This window comes from Cynocephalus volans, chromosome 12, assembly GCF_027409185.1.
Source record: "Cynocephalus volans isolate mCynVol1 chromosome 12, mCynVol1.pri, whole genome shotgun sequence".
In the NCBI taxonomy this organism is placed as follows: Eukaryota; Metazoa; Chordata; class Mammalia; order Dermoptera; family Cynocephalidae; genus Cynocephalus; species Cynocephalus volans.
In genome coordinates this window covers 100,571,669-100,594,421 of record NC_084471.1, presented here as the reverse complement: position 1 = coordinate 100,594,421, position 22,753 = coordinate 100,571,669, and the positions used below count along the sequence as shown (strand labels likewise).

General features: G+C 44.2%; 1 protein-coding gene across 1 annotated transcript; it reads left to right on the top strand.

Annotated features, from left to right (window-relative positions):
* The first annotated feature begins 20,032 nt into the window (after positions 1–20,032).
* LOC134361274 (histidine-rich glycoprotein-like) lies at positions 20,033–21,639 on the top strand. Its single transcript, XM_063076316.1, has 2 exons — positions 20,033–20,412; positions 21,562–21,639. Exons 1-2 carry the CDS (start codon positions 20,057–20,059, stop codon positions 21,620–21,622), a joined length of 417 nt encoding a protein of 138 aa, XP_062932386.1. The 5' UTR covers positions 20,033–20,056; the 3' UTR covers positions 21,623–21,639.
* Positions 21,640–22,753: the final 1,114 nt, after the last annotated feature.

Genomic DNA, 22,753 nt, shown 5'->3' with positions numbered 1-22,753 from the left:
CAGAAGAAGAAATCAAGAAAGCAATCCCATTTACAATAGCTACCAAATGAATAAAATACCTAGGAATAAATTTAATCAAAGAGGTAAAAGATTGCTACAATGAGAACTACAAAATTCTGCTGAAAGAAATTAAAATGGACACCAAAAGATGGAAAGACAATCCTTATTCATGGACTGGAAGAATTAACATTTTGAAAATGTCAATACTACCCAAAGAGATCTACAGATTCAATGGATTGCTCTCTTTAAGAAAAATAATACAAAATTATATATACAAATTTGCTAGGTCCCTGGTGGGCCAAAGAAGAGACCTGTGCAAATGACAGGTCCTAAAACTTAAGTTTCAATTGCTTTACAAAATTCAAGTCTTACCAAATTCGACAAGTAAACCTTGTTTGGATCCTAATTTAATTAAACCTATATTCATTCCACAAAAGTGTAAAGATACTTTTGAGACAATCTAGAAAACTGAAGTATAGATTGGGTTTAGCTAGAAAAAGAAATTTTAGTGAAATTTTAAGATAAGTCCTAACTCTCTGTATCTTATAACCATAAATTTCTGTCCATGTCTGTTAAAAGGGACAAAAGATTTTCCTATCATATTGAGAGGTTTATCTTAGTAGTTTTAAGGACTGTTCACTGGTAGGCTTGAAACTATGAACATTTGTTATAGGAAACTATATTAGAATATTAAAATAGAAAATATGTTTGGTCACTTAACATTGTTTCTAAGGTTGCAAAAATAGGTTGAGTTTCCTCACCAACCTTATGAATAATAACCATATGATTATGAACTCATGATTGTGTTATATTTAATGCAGCCAGTAAAAAAAGACTGCAGATTCTTCTGTTAAAATTAGGAATACATATGAGAGCAGTGTGCCTTGTAAAATAACTTCAATAAATTTAAAAAGAAAAAAATAAGCAAAGGGAACATTTATAGAAACTCTTTCAAGCTATGTTAAGAAATTTGTCCTTTTAGAGAGAAGACCCAAATAACAAAAACCAGAAATGAAAAAGGAGACACAATCAATAACAGAAATACAAAGGCTCACTAGAGACTGTTATGAACAACTTTAAAACAACAAATTTGAAAACCTGGAGGAAATTGATAAATTTCTGGACACTTACAAACAACCAAGAAGACATAAAAAACCTCAATAGACCAATAACAAGCAACAAGATTGAAGCAGTAATCAGCAGTTTCCCAACAAAGATAAGCACAGGACCAGATGTCTTTACTCTGAATTCTACCAAACCTTTAAAGAGAAATTAATAAGAATTCTTTTTAAACTATTCCAAAAAATTGAAACAGAGGCCATTTTCCCAAACTCATTCTGTGAGGCCAGCATAACCCTGATACCAAAACCAGACAAAGTTACAGCAAAAACAAAAATCTACAAGCCAATATCTTTGATGAATTCACAAACATAGATGCAAAAATCTTCAACAAAATATTAGCAAACAGAATACAGCAGCAGATAAAATGATTATATGTCATGATCAAGTGGGATTCATCCCAGTAATGCAAGGATAGATCAACTTATGCAAATCAATAAATGTGATCAGGGTTTGCTGGTTAGCTCCATTGGCAACTGAATGTGGTGCCGGTAACACCAAGGTCCAGGGTTCAATTGCTGTGCTAGACAGCTGCAAAAAAAAATAAAAATAAAAATAAGTAAATAATTAAAGAAACAAATAAATAAATAAATGTGATACACCAATCAACAAAAGCAAGAATAAAAACCATATGATCATCTCAATAGACACAGAAAAAAAAAGCATTTGACAAATTTCAACATCCCTTCATGATAAAGATTCTCAACCAATTAGATATAGAAGGAAAGTATCTCAACTCAGTCAAAGCCATATACAATAAACCCACTACCAATATCATTCTGAATGGGGAAAAGCTGAATGAAAGCTTTTCCTTTAAGGACATGAGCCAGACAAGGATGCCCACTTTCACCACTCCTTTTTAACATATAACTGGAAGTACTAGCCAGAGCAGTCAGGCAAGAGAAACAAACAAAGGGCATCTAGGTTGAAAAAGATGAAGTCAAATTGTCTCTGTTTGCAGATGACAGGATCCTATGTATAGAAAAAACTAAAGTCTTTACCAAAAAACTCTTAGAGCTGCTAAAGGATTTCAGAAAAGTTGCAGAATACAAAATCAACATGAAAAACTCAGTAGCTTTTTTATACTAAAACAATGAACTATCAGGAAAAAAAATCAAGAAAGCAAGGCTATTTACAGTAGTCACCAAAAAAATCAAATACCTAGGAATAAATTTAACCAAGGACATCAAAGATCTCTACAATGAGAACTACAAATCACTGCTGAAGAAATTAATGAGGACACAAAAAGATAAAAAGATATCCCATGCTCTTGGATTGGAAAAATCAACATAGTGGAAATGTCCATACTACCCAACGTGATCTACAGATTCAGTGCAATCCCCATCAAAATACGAATGATATTCTTCACAGAAATAGAAAAAGCAATCCTAACATTCATATAGAACAGCAAAAGACCCTGAAAAGCCAAAGCAATCCTAAACAAAGAAAATAAAGCCAGAAGCATAACACTACCTGGCTTCAAATTTTACTACAAAGCTGTAGTAACCAAAACAGCATGGTATTCACATAAAAACAGACACTCAGACAAATGGAACAGAATAGAGAACCCAGAAATCAACCCACATACTTGCAGCCAACTGATATTTGACTGTGAGGAGCTGCCCAAAACCGCCATTTCAAGATGGCGCTGATTTCTGGTGGAAGGCTGATCGTAAACAGGCCTGGGCACATGCGCCCGGAATTTCCCTACCTCTGGCCTCCGCCCCTCCTGTGGCGTCAGCTGGGCCGATTGGGCAGCCACCAATCAGGTGGGAGCACGTCCTAGGCGACGGACTGCCCTATATAAGGGGCGCGGGTCCCCTTGCTCGGGGTCTCCATTCCTTAGCAAGCTTATGCTCTTCCTCTCAAGAGGCATTAAAGCTTATCTGCAGAAGGATCCTTTGTGTGCCGCGTCGTTCTTGCTGGCGAGACGGTAGCGCGGGACATTTGGTGCCGAAACCCGGGAAACTTGTGTCATCGTCAGCACCTTCGGAGACCCCCTGGAGACAGGGAGGATTCAGAACTGCAGGAGGGTAAGTTCGGAGAGGTATGCCTGTTCTTGGTCTGGGGTTAATCCGGTTGGTTTAAAAGGTTTTGAAATCGCCCGTTGGTGTGGTCAGACTGACGTAGATAAGCAGCTGCACCAGAGACCTGTGTGAGCCTCTAGTACGTAAGGGAACGGCGCGTCTCACAGCACCTCCCACGGAGTGGGGCGCGTTATGGGTTCCACTCAGTCCATGGTTACCGCGTTAGAGGCCGTGCTGAGACAACGTGATATAAAGGTAGGGGGCCGTGTGCTCAAAAATTTTGTAAAAGAGGTAGATCGTGTAGCGCCGTGGTTTGCTTGTTCCGGCTCCTTGACTTTGAGCTCTTGGAACAAACTAGGCAGAGACCTTGACCGCAAGTACGCGGAGGGAGACCTCCGTCAGGGCACCAAGACCATTTGGAAGTTTATTAAAAATTGCTTAGAAGATGAGGGCTGTAAACCGGTAGTGATAGTAGGGCAAAATACATTAGAGGAGGTCCAAGACAGCATGTCAGAAACTGAACGGAGTGAGAGGATGGGTACCCGCAGGAGGAGAGACGTCTCCCATAAGAAAAAGGGCCCTCCCGGTAAGTCTACGGACGAGGGAGAGATTCTAAAACAACAAAGTGACACTCCCAGCACATCTGCCGGTAAAGGAGGGATTTCAAAACCCAGACAAAAGTTGGAAGGGAAAGAAGGAGGCCTCTACCCTATGCAAGAGCTGGGGGCCTTAAAACAAGAATTAGAAGATTTAAATCTGGATGAGTCCGACTCCGATCCCCTCAGCCCTAGTGAGGAATCCGATTTGGAGGAGGAAGCTGCCAGGTACGAGGAGGAGAGATATCATCCCGACAGGCGGCGGAGACCACTCGGGGAGTGGAAATGCCGGCCGCCCCCAGTGGCCCCAGCACGGCCTGCGCCTTCGGCGCCTCCTCCTTACGTGCAGTCTTCTAATCCCTTCTCATTCCTCTCTGATAAAGTGAGGAAAAAGGTTCAAGCTGCCTTCCCAGTTTTTGAGGTTGAGGGCGGAGGGAGAGTTCATGCCCCCGTCGAGTACACCCAAATTAAGGATCTAGCAGAGGTGGTTAGAAAATATGGTGTAAATGCCAATTTTACTCTAGTAATGCTAGAAAGGTTTGCTGGTGTGGCTATGACACCCGCTGACTGGCAAATGTTGGCTAAGGCAGCGCTCCCTACCATGGGTCAATACATGGAATGGAAGGCGCTATGGCATGAGGCTGCACAAGCTCAAGCCAGGGCAAATGCTGCTGCACTGACCCCCGAGCAGCGAGATTGGACCTTTGATATGTTGACAGGCCAGGGCCCATTTGCCGCTGATCAGACGGCTTTCCCATGGGGTGCTTATGTTCAAGTTTCTAGCACTGCCATTAAGGCTTGGAAGGCACTCCCCAAAAAAGGGGAAGCTTCTGGACAACTTACTAAGATCATTCAGGGACCTCAGGAACCATTCTCAGATTTTGTGGCTCGAATGACAGAAGCAGCGGGGCGCATCTTTGGGGACCCTGATCAGGCTGCGCCTCTTGTTGAACAACTGATTTTTGAGCAGGCGACCCAGGAATGCCGCGCAGCCATATCGCCCAGAAAAGGTAAAGGTGTACAGGATTGGCTCAGAGTTTGTCGAGAACTCGGGGGACCCCTGACCAATGCAGGGCTGGCAGCTGCCATCCTCCAGTCGCAGAGACTGCCTAGACAGGGACAGCCAAGACAGGGGCGGAACCAGAGAGTTTGTTTTAAATGCGGTCAACCGGGACATTTAAAAAAGGACTGCCAAGCCCCGGACAGGGATAAGGGCTCCCAGAGTACAGACTCCCTCTGTTCCCGCTGTTCCAAGGGATATCATAAGGCTGCTCTCTGCCGTTCCATTAGAGATATCAAAGGGTGACTCCTTCCGCCGCTCACAGAACAACACCAAGTGGTTCAAAAAAACGGGAGAAAGGGCCCCCGTTCCCAGGGCCCCCAGAAGTATGGGAACAAAACAAACCGGGGTCAGGGGGAAAGGGAGGAGAGCCTGTCGGAAGACACACAAGATTGGACTTGCACGCCTCCTCCGATTTCATATTGATGTCACAGATGGGCGTCCAGCCGGTCCCTGTGCAGTCCGTCCAGCCCCTGCCGCCTGGAACCGTGGGCCTTATAATTGGCAGAGGATCGTTAACTTTAAACGGTCTAATTGTCCACCCCGGGTTAGTTGACTGTCAGCATGGCTCCGAGATCCAAGTTCTGTGCACATGCCCAGGAGGAGTTTTTTCTATTACCAAAGGAGACAGGATAGCTCAATTACTGCTCCTCCCAGAGGTTGCCGGACCTTCAGAGCCTGGGCAAGAAAAGATGGGCTCCTCGGGCATGGATTCCGCGTACCTGATGGTTTCCCTAAATGAGAGACCTAAACTAAAGTTATGGGTTAAAGGAAAACTGTTTACCGGCATTATGGATACTGGTGCAGATAAGAGTATTATTTCCGCCCATTGGTGGCCAAAGTCCTGGCCTGTCATTAAATCATCACACTCTTTACAAGGCCTCGGTTATCAGGCCAGTCCTACTATCAGTTCCGCTCCCTTGTCTTGGGAGACGGCAGAAGGACAAAAGGGCTGTTTTACTCCCTACGTGCTTCCGCTCCCCGTTAACCTCTGGGGGCGCGATGTTTTACAAGAGATGGGAATTAAGTTGTCTAATGAATACTCTCCTCAGGCTAAGGAGATTATGGCCAAGATGGGACATAAACAGGGAAAGGGTTTAGGAGCCAGGGAACAGGGCCGGGTTGAACCCATTCTCCCTGACGGCAACCCAGGTAGACAGGGTCTGGGTTTTTCCTAGGCGCCATTGAGGCGGTACGACCCATTCCGTGGAAAACGGAGGATCCGGTGTGGGTTCCTCAATGGCCACTATCCTCCGAAAAATTGAGGGCGGCAACACAAATAGTACAAGAACAGCTAAGGTTAGGACATCTTGAACCGTCCACCTCTCTTTGGAATACCCCGATATTTGTAATCAAGAAAAAATCAGGAAGTTGGAGACTCCTCCATGACCTGAGAGCCATTAATGAACAGATGAATTCCTTTGGCCCCGTGCAAAGGGGCCTTCCACTTCTTTCCGCCTTACCTAAGGGTTGGAATTTAATTATTATAGATATTAAAGATTGCTTTTTTTCCATCCCTTTATGTCCCCTGGATAAACCCCGCTTTGCATTTACTCTCCCTTCAATTAATCATATGGAGCCTGATAAGAGGTTCCAATGGAAGGTTTTGCCTCAGGGTATGGCAAATAGCCCCACCATGTGTCAACTATATGTTCAAGAAGCTTTGAGCCCTTTAAGACACCAGTTTCCTTCCCTAATCCTGATTCATTATATGGATGATGTCCTGTTATGCCACAAAGATTTGACAGTTTTACAAAAGGCATATCCTTGCTTACAGTCCATCTTGTTACACTGGGGCCTACAAATTGCTGCTGATAAAGTTCAGATTACAAATACTGGACATTTTTTGGGGTCTATTATCTTCCCTGATAAGATCGTCCCACAAAAGGTGGAGATAAGAAGGGACCACTTACAAACTCTAAATGATTTTCAAAAATTGTTGGGAGACATCAACTGGCTCAGACCCTTTCTAAAAATCCCCTCTGCGGCCCTGAAGCCGCTGTTTGACATTCTTGAGGGTGATAGCCACCTGACTTCTCCCAGGCCCCTCACTTCACCAGCAGAACAGGCCTTACAGTTAGTAGAGCGGGCCATACAGGGAGCTCAATTGACACGTCTTGATGACACATTGCCCTTTTCCTTGTGCCTTTGTAAAACGAAGGGACTGCCAACTGCAGTGCTTTGGCAAAATGGCCCCCTTTTGTGGGTCCATCCCAATGCTTCACCAGGAAAAATCATTGATTGGTATCCCGATGCTCTGGCACGGCTTGCCTTACGTGGACTTAAGGCCTCTCTCACTCACTTTGGCAAATATCCAGAAAAGATGATAGTTCCCTATACTTTGCCTCAGGTTCAAGCCCTGACGGCTGCCTCCAATGAATGGGCCATATTGGTCGCCTCGTTTCCAGGGCAGATAGACAATCATTATCCCCAACACCCTCTTTTGCATTTTGCCTTGTCCCAAGCGGTGGTTTTTCCCCGGGTAACATCCTCTGTGCCCTTAATAGATGGCTTGGTAGTCTATACTGATGGCTCCAAGACGGGGATTGGAGCCTATGTGATTGACGGTCAGGTTGTCTCCAAAAGGTATATTGAAACCTCCCCCCAGGTTGTTGAATGTTTGGTAGTCCTAGAGGTTTTACAGACCTTTTCTGGCCCTGTAAATGTTGTCTCTGATTCTAATTATGTAGTAAATGCAGTTAATCATCTTGAGCTTGCTGGTATCATCAAGCCATCCAGTAGGGTGGCTTGCGTCTTTCAACAAATTCAAAATTGCTTGTTAGCTCGGCGACACCCATTTTATATAACTCATATATGGGCACATTCAGGTCTCCCTGGCCCTATGGCACTAGGAAATGACCTGGCCGACAAAGCTACAAAGCTGATTGCTGTTGCCATGTCTTCCAATCTGGAAGCTGCTAAAAGCTTCCATGAACGGTTTCATGTAACGGCCGAAACCTTGCGCCGTCAGTTTTCCTTAACTAGAAAAGAAGCTAGAGAAATAGTGACCCAATGTCAAAACTGTTGCCAATTTTTGCCTATATCTCATGTGGGGGTCAACCCAAGAGGCGTAAGACCGCTGCAGGTTTGGCAAATGGATGTTACCCATGTTGCCTCTTTTGGAAAACTCCAGTATTTACATGTGTCCATTGACACTTGTTCTGGTATTTTACATGCTTCTCCCCTATCGGGAGAGAAGGCTTCCCATGTAATCCAACATTGTCTCGAGGCCTGGAGTGCCTGGGGTAAGCCCAGGGTCCTTAAAACAGATAATGGGCCTGCCTACACTTCCCAAAAATTCAGACAGTTCTGCCATTATATGGAAGTAACCCATTTGACTGGCCTACCCTATAACCCCCAAGGACAAGGTATCGTAGAACGTGCCCATCGCACATTAAAATCATACTTACAAAAACAAAAAGGGGGAATTATGAAGGAACTTCCTCCAGTACCAAGGACAGTGATTTCCCTGGCATTATTTACTTTAAATTACCTGAATTTAGATGAGCATGGACAAACAGCGGCCAAGCGTCATTGCTCAGAGCCAGACAGGCCAAAAGAAATGGTAAAATGGAAAGATGTGTTGTCTAACGAATGGAAAGGACCGGATCCTATTCTTATAAGATCCAGGGGAGCTGTGTGTGTTTTTCCACAGGAAGAAGACAACCCCTTCTGGGTCCCTGAAAGGCTCACCAGGACGGTCTTAGAACGGAAGGATGATGCCAAGCCTCCGTCCGAACTGGGGAATCCGGCTGTTCCTCCCTCTTCTGATGCTGATGATCAAGACCCCGACGGCCCGGGGCGAACTGCGCTGGGGGGTATTGTCAACCTTCCCCCTCCCGATACCGGTTCATCATGATACTAGGTTGTTTCCTCGGTTTTTCAGTTCTAATAAGAGTTTGGATCTACCTTATTTACCAGAGGACAGGGAAAGGGCTGGTATTGGGCAGGATCGGAATTTTTCCCTAACAGGGAGTCTATGTTTTTGGGTAGTCTCTAATCGATCTTGGTCTGACGTCCCATGCATAAGACTTTATAATCAAACCGCGGCGTGGTTTGATGAGCCAGGCAGTCCAGGATCGGCCAATGCTACTTGGCTGTCTGGAGTGTGGCCTACCTTTTCTCCGAAAGGGAATGACAGTATTCCCTCTCAGGCAAAATGGGCCCCGTATTGCCTGGGCCGCAGAACGGGGGGGGAAACCCCGCCCTGGACGGGCTGCCAGTCCAAGAAGGCGGGGTGGGCAGTGAAAAACCAATTTACCTTTTCGCCTTATATGGGAACCCAGTATAATTCTTCTTTTGCCGGCCTAAATTGGACATATCAAAACCCCGCGATGGCGATCCGTTCTAACCCTTTTGATGTTTGGCTGTTGTGTGGGGTAAATGGCAGCTGCACGGACCTTTCACCGTTTGCCTTTTTAAAAGGCGGTAGTTGGGGAAATGCCACTTTTCAGTGGAACACTTCCGACCCCTTTGAATCCTCTGTGTCCTTGATGCAGCCGGGATATAATATGTCTGTCTTGCCAACACCAGTTTGTCTATACCCTCCTTTTATGTTCATTTTAAGTAATGTCAGTCATGAGGGGAGTCACGTCCCTTGTACTAATGGTACTTGCTTTTATGCGCAGTGCTGGAATGCTACGCTGTCTGATTTGGCGATAGTTGCTCGGATGCCTAGATGGATTCCTGTCCCAGTAGAAGCCCCCAATACTATGACCTTGTTCAGACAAAAGAGGGATTTTGGTCTCACTGCGGCAATAGTTACCGCTGTGTCCCTGGCGGCGGGGGCAGCCGCGGCTGCGGCTGTCTCCTTGACTACCACAGTACAGACTGCCGCCACGTTAAATAATTTGTCCTCCGGAGTAACACAAGCCCTGGATTCACAAACTGCGATAAACGCTCAACTGAGGGGAGGATTAATGGTGGTTAACCAACGAGTAGATCTTGTACAGGAACAAGTAGATGTTTTGTGGCAACTAGCACAGTTGGGGTGTCAGTGGAAATATTCAGGGTTGTGTGTCACCAGTATCCAATATGAAAATTTTACCAGGGCTGCAAATTTGTCTAAAAAATTATCTCAGTATCTTGTAGGAAATTGGACGGGACAATTTGACGAACTGATGACCTCGCTACGCATGGCCATTGTGACCGTAAATTCAACAAGAGTGGATGTCTCCTTCGCAGTCGGACTGTCTTCATGGATTGGGGCCGCCATGTCCCACTTCAAGGAGTGGGCGGGAGTTATTGGGGTCGGCATGTCCTTGTGTGGAGGAACCGTGCTCCTATTATGGTTGGTGTGCAGATTAAAAGCCCAGACCCAGAGAGACAAAGCAGTCATCGCTCAGGCACTTCTAGCCCTGGAACAAGGAGACAATCCTAAAGTTTGGCTGTCCATGCTTAAAGATTAGCCTGCTCTGGCTCCCATCCCCCCTTTTTCTGTTGGCTGGCCTCCCTGAAGCCTGTTCAGAGGAGTTCGCCCTTGCTCAACTAAGTCGGTGTAAAACCACATGCTCCAGTGTGTCCAGAGACGGGCAACTTCCCCAGACTTGAGCCAACCTAAGAGATGGTGCCCGGTGGCGATAGGGTCAACCTATGACGGGTAAGGTCAAAGTCTATAGAGGGACGACCCAAGACAGGAACGCTGGCTAAACTACCCGCGACCGCTGAGCTTGTACCAGCCACTTTAAATAATAAGAAAGGGGGAGATGTGAGGAGCGGCCCGAAACCGCCATTTCAAGATGGCGCTGATTTCCGGTGGAAGGCTGATCGTAAACAGGCCTGGGCACATGCGCCCGGAATTTCCCTACCTCTGGCCTCCGCCCCTCCTGTGGCGTCAGCTGGGCCGATTGGGCAGCCACCAATCAGGTGGGAGCACGTCCTAGGCGAGGGACTGCCCTATATAAGGGGCGCGGGTCCCCTTGCTCGGGGTCTCCATTCCTTAGCAAGCTTATGCTCTTCCTCTCAAGAGGCATTAAAGCTTATCTGCAGAAGGATCCTTTGTGTGCCACGTCGTTCTTGCTGGCGAGACGGTAGCGCGGGACATTTGACAAGGGAAACAGCAGCATATATTGGGAAAAGGACAGCCTCTTCAATAAGAGGTGCTAGGAAAACTGGACATCCATATGTAGAAGAATGAAATTAGACCTATACCTCTTGCCATATTTAAAAATCAACTCAAAATGGATTAAAGGCTTAAATAGAAGACCTGTACTTATAAAATTGCTTAAAGGTAGCATAGGGGAAACACTTCAGGATGCAGGACTGAGTAAAGAGTTTATAAATAAGAACTCAAACACACAGGCAACAAAAGAAAAAATAAATGGGATTATAGCAAACTAAAAAGCTTCTGCACAGCAAAGGAAATAATCAACAGAGTAAAAAGACAACCTACAGAATGGGAGAGAATATTTGCAAACTATGCATCCAACAAGGGATTAATATCCAGAATATATAAGAACTCAAACAACTTAACAGTAAAAAAAAAAATCATATTAAAAAAAGGGCAAAGGAGCTGAATAGACATTTCTCAAATGGGGACATACAAGTAGCCAATAGATACATGAAAAAATTCTCAGCATCACTGATTATCAGGGAAATACAAATCAAAACCACATTAAGGTATCATCTCACCCCAGTTAGACTGGGTATTATCAAAAATACAGAGAATGACACATGCTGGCAAGGATGTTAAGAAAGGGAAACACTCCTATACTGTTGGTGGGACTGTAAAATAGTACAGCCCTTATGGAAAGCAGTATAGAGGTTTCTCAAACAACTACAGATAGAACTACCATATAATCCAGCAAACTCTCTGCTGGGTGTATACCCAAAGAATGGAAATCATCATGTTGAAGGGATACCTGCACTCCCATGTTCATCACAGCTCTATTTCCAATAGAAAAGATATGGAACCAACCTAAATGTCCATCAACAGATGACTAGATAAAGAAAATGTGGTATATATACACAATGGAAAACTACTTTGCCACAAAAAAGAATGGAAGTATGCTATTCACAGCAACAATGATGAACTTGGAGAAAATTATGTTAAGTGAAAAAAGCCAGGTACAGAAAGAGAAATACCACATGTCATCACTCCTAAGTGGAAGCAAAGAATGAAAGAAAAAAAGGAAGGAAGGAAGGAAGGAAGGAAGGAAGGAAGGAAGGAAGGAAGAGCAAAAACAATAATATCTTGAACTCTCAGAAAGAGAGAACAGAACTGTGATTATTAGAGGCAGAAAATGGGGAGGTGGACAATTAGAGAATATGGTTAATGGACACAAGAAAAAGTGTGTTTTGTAAAGAGGAATATGCCAACTTTTTTGATTTGATCATCACATATAAACGAATAGTGATAGTCAAGTCTATAACCAACAAATATGTATAATTAATTATGTTTCAATAAAATAAAAAATAGAAAAAACAACAAAAGTCATCAAAAAAATAAAAATATTGATGCAAAAAGAAAGGAAAGAAACTTGTCCTTTTAACCTAAGAAAATTGGAGAGCCATCAAAGAGTATAAAGCCAGAAAGTAACACGACTAACATTACACATTAGAAAGATCACTCACGTTTTTTAATTAAACATGGTACACTGAACACGTGCATTTTTTTCTGCTCTTTCCACATGTTCCAATAAAATTAAAATAAAGAAATTTGAAAAATATTAATGACCAAGGACAAGGAGAATGGGAAAAAAGATGACAGCACACAAGAAATATAAACAAAATTGTGGATTGAAATGACCAGACGAACATTATATTTACTGCATAATCTGCATCAAAGTTTGGTCATTTTTCATCTGAATCCTATGTATTTCTTGTTATTTGATCTATAAAGTTTAAGTTGTTCTAATGAATAAAATTATCCTCTGCAGTCATATTGAGATACGGTTCCTTTATCTGAAAGTGAACATAGCGCGGAAAATCATCAAAGGGCTACTGTAAGACTAAAAGAGCGAATGAATATAAAGCAATCACCGCCATGCAAGGCACAAAGGAATGAAAAATAAAACTGTAGCTATATAGTCTTGCATATATGGAAATTTAATACATACTAACGATAGCATCAATCCCTAAAGAAAATCTGGTTTCTCAATGTTGTTTGAGAACAATTACTTTCAAAAACAAATTTTTGAGCTCTACCACATAGTAAATACAAAAACTAATAGATGAAAGATTAAAAAAGTAAATGTGATTTTTTCCTTAAATGTAGGTGTGCTCATGATGTCGAGGTGAGAAAGTATGGGTGCTCATGATGGTGAGGCAGGAAAGTGCATTAGGGTGCTTATGGGAGAAAGGTAGGAAAAGCATTCTGAAACAACTCAGAACACACAGACATAAAAGAAAAGATTAAGATATTTAATTACACCAAAACTTAAAAGTCCTTATATTAAAAAATGACATTAATAAAGTTAAAAGACATCTAGAGGATTAGGCAAAAATATTTATCATATATGTATCAACACAGGATAGATATCCACAATATGTAAAGAAATGAAAACAAATAATAAGAAAACTACAAAACAACCAATATAAAAATGAATAAATGTTATTGCTGAACAGGCACTCTGGCCAATACGAGATATTCTGGGAGTTGTTTCCAAAGGCACCTGGGCTCCCATGGGATGTTTCAGTTCTTTAGCTCTATGTCCAGAAATGTGCTGGAATGTGCTCTTCAGGCTAGAGCAGGCTCGAGAGCTCAGGGTGACATCGTGTTCATGCCTGCAGCTGTGGCACTTTACTCTGCAGTCACACGGAAAATTAGAGCCCTCTGAGAGAGATGACGTCCCTGCTCATATGAGGTGTATGTGGCATTTATCCACTTTGCCCTACTCTCCTACACACCCATCTCAGCCTGACATAAGAGCTGCTGAGCCCAGAGGGGGCACTTCATCTTCCAGGAAGTCTGACCTTCCCTGACTCAGACTCATCATCGAACACCATGAACACACTGGGCCCTCACCCCACTGTCCTGGCTGACCTTGCTGATCCCTGCAGGAAGCACTCTGGCTGTCTGCCACCCCCCACCACCCCCGTCTTTTGAACACGTCACCCTTATTTGATTTACTGAAATGGTGCCTGTGAATGTTTTTTCTCCTAATCAGAGGCAGATAAGAACAGTCATTTCACACACACAAAAGGGCACATGAATGGCCAATAATCATACAAAGGACTTGCACCCTCACCAATAACCAGGAAATATACAAGAAGATCAAGATCCGTTTCTGTATATCGGACCTGCAAATATATGAAAGTAACAGATACCAAGGAATGGCAAGGGTCTGAGCTAACCAGGATCTTCATACACTGCTGCAATCACCATGAATTAGTATAGGTATTTTTAGGAAAGCCTATGTGAACATTTTATGACTGCACACACTTTGGCCCAGCATTCTTAGGATACACTTCTTATTTCAAGAATTATCTTATAAAATACAGAAAAGTGTTATCAATGTTGTCCTTAGATATTGTTGGCACCACTATGTAAAGACTATTCTCATAGATTTCACTGAAACATAATAGTGTAGCCAGAATTTTTTGAAAAATATAAGAAAAGTTTAATTCTCAGAGACAATCATGTTTATTCTCTACTTACATCAACAGGATGTTTAATTGATTCGATGGACACCACAACGTTTCCAACTCACCTGAACTCCTCCTAGGCCAGAGGGACCCACTGCACTGCACTCGGTCTCAGCGCAAGTTCATCCAGGGTGTCAGTGGGCATCTTTCCTGGTAAATCAGCCTTCGGTGTGCCAGGCAAACCAGTGCATGATAAAGGGGAAGAAGATCCTGCTTTCTGTCACAATCAGAGAGCTCACCCCTCTTCAGGAAAGATGGGGACAGGTACTGCTCAGAGGGCTGGGGTATGAAATTTACATGTTACTACAAGAACAAGGGGGAAGGAAGGCTTAGGGGATTTTAAGCAAGAATGTGACATGATCTAGTGTCTGTTTTTAAAAATCACTCTCGCTGTGGCGCAGAGAACTGATATGGGATGTGTGGTAGCGGGCTAGAATGTTATGACCAGCTGACAAGCTGTTCAAGTCCCCCAGAGACAGAGGATCATGGCCTGAACCCATACCTAGTAGTAGAGATTAAGCAACTGCTCATATTTGGGATATTTTTTAAGGTAGATCCAATTGGATTTGCTAATGGGTATGTGCTTGGGGGAGTGAGAAGGTGAAAGTGACTCCTAATTTCTGAACAATTGGGTAAAACAGCTGTTGTTAATTGAGAAATAAATAGGGGGTGGCATGGGCTGCTCTGTGTCTCCTCAAATGAATATGTTGAAACCCTAACCCCTAGTATGCCAGATTGTGATGGTATTTGGAGATAGGTCCTCAGCTATCTGCTACCTGGCATTGCTTTAAACTCACCCTTCTTAACCACAGTGTTCTCTTTTAGCTCTCAGTACACCCTGTTTGGGTTGTGTGGTGTGTTCCTAGATGATATTTATTCTTTCATGATGCAGTGATCTCCTTCATACATTGCTGAAGAAGGTTAGAAAACGGGCCTGAGCTGAGGGAGGCTTAGAAGAACCACCTGCTCCTGTCCAGTACTCACCAAGCCAGGCACAAACCTGCCTTCCACGGGTCTGTGGCTTCCACTGCCTCCTGTGCAGTGTGCAATGTTATCTGCACCACTCAGGATACAGCCAGATGCCCACATGCACAGCACAGGATTCACTCATTCACACAGGTCAAGGGCCTGTCTTTAGGATCCATTCCCATGCCCTCCAACCAAGCTACCCTCAAATGACCACCAGCGCTGCACAAAACTGAACAATAACACAAGACCTACACGAGGTCTGAAATGGTAAGTGGAGGCCAGTGACAGTGACTAACCTACATCTTCAACAAAAAGGCTGGGCAGAAAACTACTGCATATAACAGAATAATCAGCCACTGAAAAGACAGTGACCAGTGCAGGGACCCAAAAAAGACTTTTTGCAAACATAATACTTTTCTGCCAAAGTTTAAACACAAATGTGAAACCAAGCTAGTGAAGAATACTATTGACCCTGATTCAGAAGAGAAAATAAAGGAATTCTCCCAAAATCCATGGCCAAAAAACTAAAGCCTGATATAACAGAAAAAATAAACACAGGAAGGATTGATTCAGAAGATCAAATATCAAAAAATAAGTTCCACAAGGAGAGTGGACAGGATTAGGCATCAGATATGGAAGAGAAAAATCCCAGGTCTTGAAGAAAAATCTGCGAAAACAGTGTAGAAACTGAGAAACGCAAGGCCAGTGCAGTGCAGTTGAGGCTCTGAAGGGGGTATCTGAACAACTTATTTGAAAGTGTAATTGTGCCCACTCAATTATCAGTGACGGTGATTAAAAATATTTCCTGAAAATATAAGACCCATATTGAATCTTATAGAACATTCTAGAAAAGAAGAGCATGGCAGAAGTCTTAGAGACATGAAATAGTGTGTGGTTCATTAAGGAACTGTGTGTGTATAGTGTTCTGCTCTAGAAATTCCATGGCTGTTTCTATAGCCACTTTTGCTTTAATAATCTCCACGGATATGAATAAGAGTAGAATGTTTTAGGTCATCCGTGTTCTACAACACCAAGACACCCCTGATTACAGCCAGATCCAGAGAATCTTGGACAATCCCTGTGGGCCTGAGTGGGCTGAGGGTCAACATGCTGTCAGCCATGTGTGCCCAAGTGTGTGGTGTACCCACACATCTCAAAGTGACACAGAAATTATCTCTTTAGCAAAAATATGTATATATTTTTTTAATATCATACACATACGAATGTACACAGCATGAATGATAAAGTTTGGGCTATAATAATAGCCAGAGATAGCCACCATCTTCACTCTGTTTTCAAAATCATGGTACACAAAAGCACACACACTCACAAACACACACACACACTCAAACACACACACACACACAAACACCACAATAGGAGGGCAGAGTAACAGTTTCATCGAACAGGCTGAAAAAGAAATAATGATGAAATTTCAATTCCAATACGTGTCGATTGCTTGGACACTGATTCTTCAAAACCTTTGTGTACCTCCAAAAGGTGCACATGCTGCATGTTTTACAAATGAGACACGAGCAACATCCTACCCAGCCCATCCTGCTGGGCTAACATCCCAAAGAGGAATAAAGGTGCAGTTGACCTGTGTAAACAAAGGAAAGCCTAATCTATGTCAGGTGGCATGGAGTTCAAAGGTGCCACTGTTCTGCCGTCCTTATAAAGGCAGCTGCCCCGTTTGTCCCAGCAGAGTTGGGAGCAACTCCAGATCCTTCTCCAAGATGCTGCTGGTCCTGCTCTCAGCCGCCTTGCTGGCCCTGAGCTCAGCTCACAGCTTAAATGAAGGTAAGAAATGGGAAGCAGGTGCTGTGACTCTGCTTGGGGCTCAGGAGATCACACTACAGATGGGGAGGAGAGATGGGAGGGGATGAGAAGAAAGATGAGGCTGCAAAGTGTTCATGCCATGGACAAGATCAGTTATGTCCCATGCCATGCTGATGGCTTAACTTTATTTAACATACAATCAGAAACCAATAAAGAATTTTGACCAGAGGAATCACAAGGTGAGGTTTGCATTTTCAGAAAGGTCTGTCAGACTGTGCTGTGAAGTAGTACCAGAGGATGACAACACTGATATGGGGAAGTGCAACTGTGAAGATGTCACAGTAATCGGAGTAGAAGGTGGATGACGGCAGCCTAGGAGGGAGTGTCGGTGATGGAGATGAACACTTGTCAGCCTAAGGCTCACAGACCCTTCAAACCTATTGTACAGACTGGGTCACAGACCCCTCACGTGCCAGGCTGGGTCACAGACCCCTCACAACAGGTTGCCAGCTAGGTAATTGGGGAAGATCCCGGGAGCTCTTGGCAAATTGATAGCTTCATTCCAAAGCGAGGTCAGTCCTCAACTTCCTCAGCAGCAGCAGTGGTAGCCTCCTGGGGCATCCAGGAGGGCCCTGGCAGCACAGTTTGCAGCAACAGCCTCCAGCAGCAGTAGCAGCCTCCCTGTGCCCCCCTCCAGGGGCGTCCCAGGGGGTGGGGGGCACTGTGGATCAGAGCCATAACCCAGGACACCTGGGTGCAAGTCAGACAACCAAAGAAAACCTGGGTGCACATGCGTAATTACATTAGACAATAACCAAGGAACACCTGGGTGCACGTGCATATTTACATCAAATGCTCAGCAAGATTCTGAACCTCTGAGGGGCTCTGCCCATTTACTTTCACTTTCCCTGCAACACTCATCACGACTACTTCAGAGACAGGGCATCGGATAATAACTGTCTCTCCCTCATGGAGACGTGGAAGTCTCAGAGCCTAATTTCTCCTTTTTCTCCACCCACATTTAATATTTCTTTTTGCCGTGTGCAGTGTGTGTAAGACTGTATGCAGATGAAGACTCCTGATTGCTTCTGTGGAGGACGCATGTTAGTATCACCAATGTGTAGAGAAGAGGGCAGAATAATGTTAAAAGATGATATTGAACCACCCAGAGCTCTCGACATGAATTAGCATTGAGGTCTGAGGGACGATGGGGGGACAAGAAGGGGCTTTTCTACCTTCTGTACTCCTCACAGCAGCAAGCCGAGTGCCCCCATCCATCCCCTCTCTTTCCAACAGCATCACAGAGAGTGGCTGACGAGTTAACTGGGGGACATAGAGGCTGTGGCCAGAGTCCCCTTTCCCTGTTGAACACGTGTGAGCCCTGAAAGATTTGTAGTGGAATTTCTCACTTAATCCTGGGCTTCTTTACCAGATATCAGCCATGCACATGATTCCACCTTATTAGGAGGTGAATCCTAGTTAATCCTCAATCAACTTTCTTTTCCTTTTGGACCACAGGAATCTCAGTTTTCCAGCATCTTCTTATCATGATGTTCTTGTCAGGCATTGATTGATGTTAGGACATCCTCTGGGAATTCTGAGGTATCCAAGCCTCCCTCAACATCACCAGTGGACAGAGGAAGAGAGCATTGCCACAGAAGCAGTGGGCCCCAGGGAGGTCGGGAATTGAGAGGCAGGTTCTAGGATAAAGGGACTGCATGGGAGGGTCAGAGGGGTAAAAAAACAAACAACAACAACAACAACAAAGGGGGGGGTCTTCTATCACTAAACTCATCTATTCTTCTGATGTACTCATCCAGCTTATCTGGACCAAAGTTCCAGCCTAGTGAAGCAGCCTGAGAGATCATTTCCTAGAGATGAAGTCCAAGATAAACACCAGAAAGCACACACTGAAGGAGGGCTCAAGAGACCATCACCTCTCCAAAAGAATGGAACATTGCCACCTCCCCAAGGGCAGAGATCACTACCACTTCCCACAAGGAATGAAACATCACCACCTTTCCCACTAAATGGAACATCACCATCTAGCCAAGGGCAGAGAGCACCACCACCTCCCGCAGGAGATGGAGCATCACCATCTAGCCAAGGGCAGAGAGCACCATCACCTCTTGCAGGAGATGGAGCATCACCATCTAGCCAAGGCCAGAGAGCATCACCATTTGCCCAAGGGCAGAGAGCACCATCACATCCCGCAGGAGATGGAGCATCACCATCTAGCCAAGGCCAGAGAGCATCACCATTGGTCCAAGGGCAGAGAGCACCATCACCTCCCGCAGGAGATGGAGCATCACCATCTAGCCAAGGCCAGAGAGCATCACCATTTGCCCAAGGGCAGAGAGCACCATCACCTCCCGCAGGAGATGGAGCATCACCATCTAGCCAAGGCCAGAGAGCATCACCATTTGCCCAAGGGCAGAGAGCACCATCACCTCTCGCAGGAGATGGAGCATCACCATCTAGCCAAGGCCAGAGAGGACCATCACCTCCCGCAGGAGATGGAGCATCACCATCTACCCAAGGCCAGAGAGCATCACCATTTGTCCAAGGGCAGAGAGCACCATCACCTCTCGCAGGAGATAGAGCATCACCATCAAGCCAAGGCCAGAGAGCACCATCACCTCCCGCAGGAGATGGAGCATCACCATCTACCCAAGGCCAGAGAGCATCACCATTTGCCCAAGGGCAGAGAGCACCATCACCTCTCGCAGGAGATGGAGCATCACCATTTGCCCAAGGCCAGAGAGCACCATCACATCCCGCAGGAGATGGAGCATCACCATCTAGCCAAGGCCAGAGAGCATCACCATTTGTCCAAGGGCAGAGAGCACCATCACCTCTTGCAGGAGATGGAGCATCACCATCAAGCCAAGGCCAGAGAGCACCATCACCTCCCGCAGGAGATGGAGCATCACCATCGAGCCAAGGCCAGAGAGCATCACCATTTGTCCAAGGGCAGAGAGCACCATCACCTCCCGCAGGAGATGGAGCATCACCATCTAGCCAAGGCCAGAGAGCACCATCACCTCCCGCAGGAGATGGAGCATCACCATCTAGCCAAGGCCAGAGAGCATCACCATTTGCCCAAGGCCAGAGAGCACCATCACCTCCCGCAGGGGACGGAGCATCACCATCTACCCAAGGGCAGAGAGCACCACCATTTGTCCAAGGGCAGAGAGCACCATCACCTCCCACAGGGGACGGAGCATCGCCACCTGCACAAGACCAATAATCCCAGTCATCTAGATCTCGATAACAGGTATGCTTCAACATCACTCTGTGTCCAAGGCCCTAAGTCCTACACTTCTCAGACTTTAATATGCTGATGTATCAAATGGAAACATGTTGAAATTTCATAGTGCTAGGCAATTCTTTCTCAGATTTCTACTCAAATATTCTGGGATAGGATAGCAAGTCCCTGTTCTTTAAACAAGTTCTCCAGGGTAATTCTGGTTTTGAGAAACAATGCCTCAAACTTCGTTTTTTCAATGTAAGACAGGTAATCTTTGGGAAATGATTTTGTTTCTCTGCTCAGACTCAATGGCTTTTCATCTCAAGTTTCCACCTATATGCTCTTTGCTCGGGCCTGTGACACAGCAGACCTCTCAGGTCCATATGCCTGCTACATGCTACCTGATTTCATGCTGCTGAATGTTATCTAGTTTGGGGGTGTGTTTAATACTTTTAAATTAATACATGTTCAAGGAAGAAAAAAACTAACTGAACAGAAAGGAATAAAGCTAAATCTTAAAGGTATATCTCATCCTACCTCAAAACTCTCTCCCCAAAAGCCAACACCATTAACTCACTAGGACATCCTCTTGGAAATACTAGTGTATATAAACACATATAATGCTTTTTTCCCACAAATGACATCATACCTTACATGCAGGTCTGTGTTACTCCCTTCAAATAACACATTTCTTAGGAAACTGCCACATCATTTCGGAGATATATAGGTCTTTCCAGTGATGTGTTTTTCATTTTTCTTTTCTTTTTGTTTTTTACAAAAGCGTACTATTCCATTGTGTGGCAGTACCATGATTTCTTTAACCAGCCCCTGTCAATTTGATATTTAGGCTACTTTCACTTTTCCAATATTACAGGTATGTGTTGCAGTGACCATCTTTGTAAATATATCTCTGGAAATTCCAGTAGCAACCAAAAGAAAAACAGCCTAAGAAGAATCTTTCTTTCTTCATCCTTTAAGAAACTACTTAGACCACGTTGTCTGCCGGGCACATAGAAGAGTAAACAATAAGAAATCAGGAAGGAAAGGGGGATGGGAGCAGGGGACAGGGAGAGAAGGTGGGCTCTCACCTACCCACCTGTGTCACACCAGCGAGGGATTAGCAACTTCCTGCCGCGTCGAGGCTTCCCTCTAAACTTACTCGTTTGTTTGTTTCAGAAAGAGAAGAAGAAGACAGTGTCATTCAGAAAGCCGTGACGCTGGAACTATGTGGTCGTAACTCTATCTACAACATACCATTAAAATAGTCTGCATCCAATTTCTGATTGCCGTCTGCCTTTCTGTTTGTTCGTGAGTCTGGAATGTGAGGGCCATGAACGCAGTGGCAGAACATCCGGGACCCCTTGTCATCGATGTTTCCTGCAAGCTGCGCCCCCCTGTACCCCAGTCAAGCCAGCTGCCGGGTGAAAGGGTCCCAGTGTTCTCCTCTTCCCTGGCTTCTACAGCACAAATGCATTTTTTAAATTATTTCAGATCTTCTGCTCATATACTAGTAACTGGAAGGAAACAAGGAAAATATAACCAATAGGAGAAAGTTGCAGAAGCTGAGAACATTTTTTATACGTCCGAAATAATTGATTCTGGATTATAGGGAAATTGGTGTGCTTCTAGTCCTCTTTCCCTGGAACTCACTGTACTCTTTTCCTTATTTTTTTTTTTTTTTCCAATCCTTGCTCAGTTCTCTCCCTCCTTACATTCTCCACAATTCTTCAACAAAATCTAAATGGATTCCATGCAGGAGGCAGCATGAGGTATTTTTAAGGGCCAAAGAATTTGGAGTCCTTCCGACTTGAGTTTAAGTCCTACTTGCTAGCTCTTAGACTCTTACCAAGCTGATTAAAACTCTTAGAGCCTCGGCTTCCTCATCTATAAAATGAGAAGAATAAAAATGGCTACCTTAAAGGTGAGAGATTAATGCGATAATGTACACAAAAACATAGCGGAAACTACCTTCATGACTTTCTAATAATTATTTTAGGGAAGAAAGTAGACATACAATTGTAAGGAATTGGATGCTCCCAATTTAAAATTTTTAAGATGCTTCATCAAAAGATCTTTTTACAATATTTCCTGACAGTGTTTCTTCCAGATGTTCAAAAGAAAAAAGGAAGCATCACTTTCCTTACGTGTATTTTCATAATTGTCTGCATTACCAGTCTCAATAGTTTTTTGAGAAATGTCTTATTAGTGTTCTTTAAAAAGTGAGTACCTGTTAGTCTACTGTGTGTACTGGTACACATTAAATACAGAAGTTTAATTTATGAAAGTTTGAATTTGAAATGTAAACTTTTTTTAACTTCTACTAGATCAGGAATGTGTTGGTTAATAGAGTAAAATATTGCCTATACAA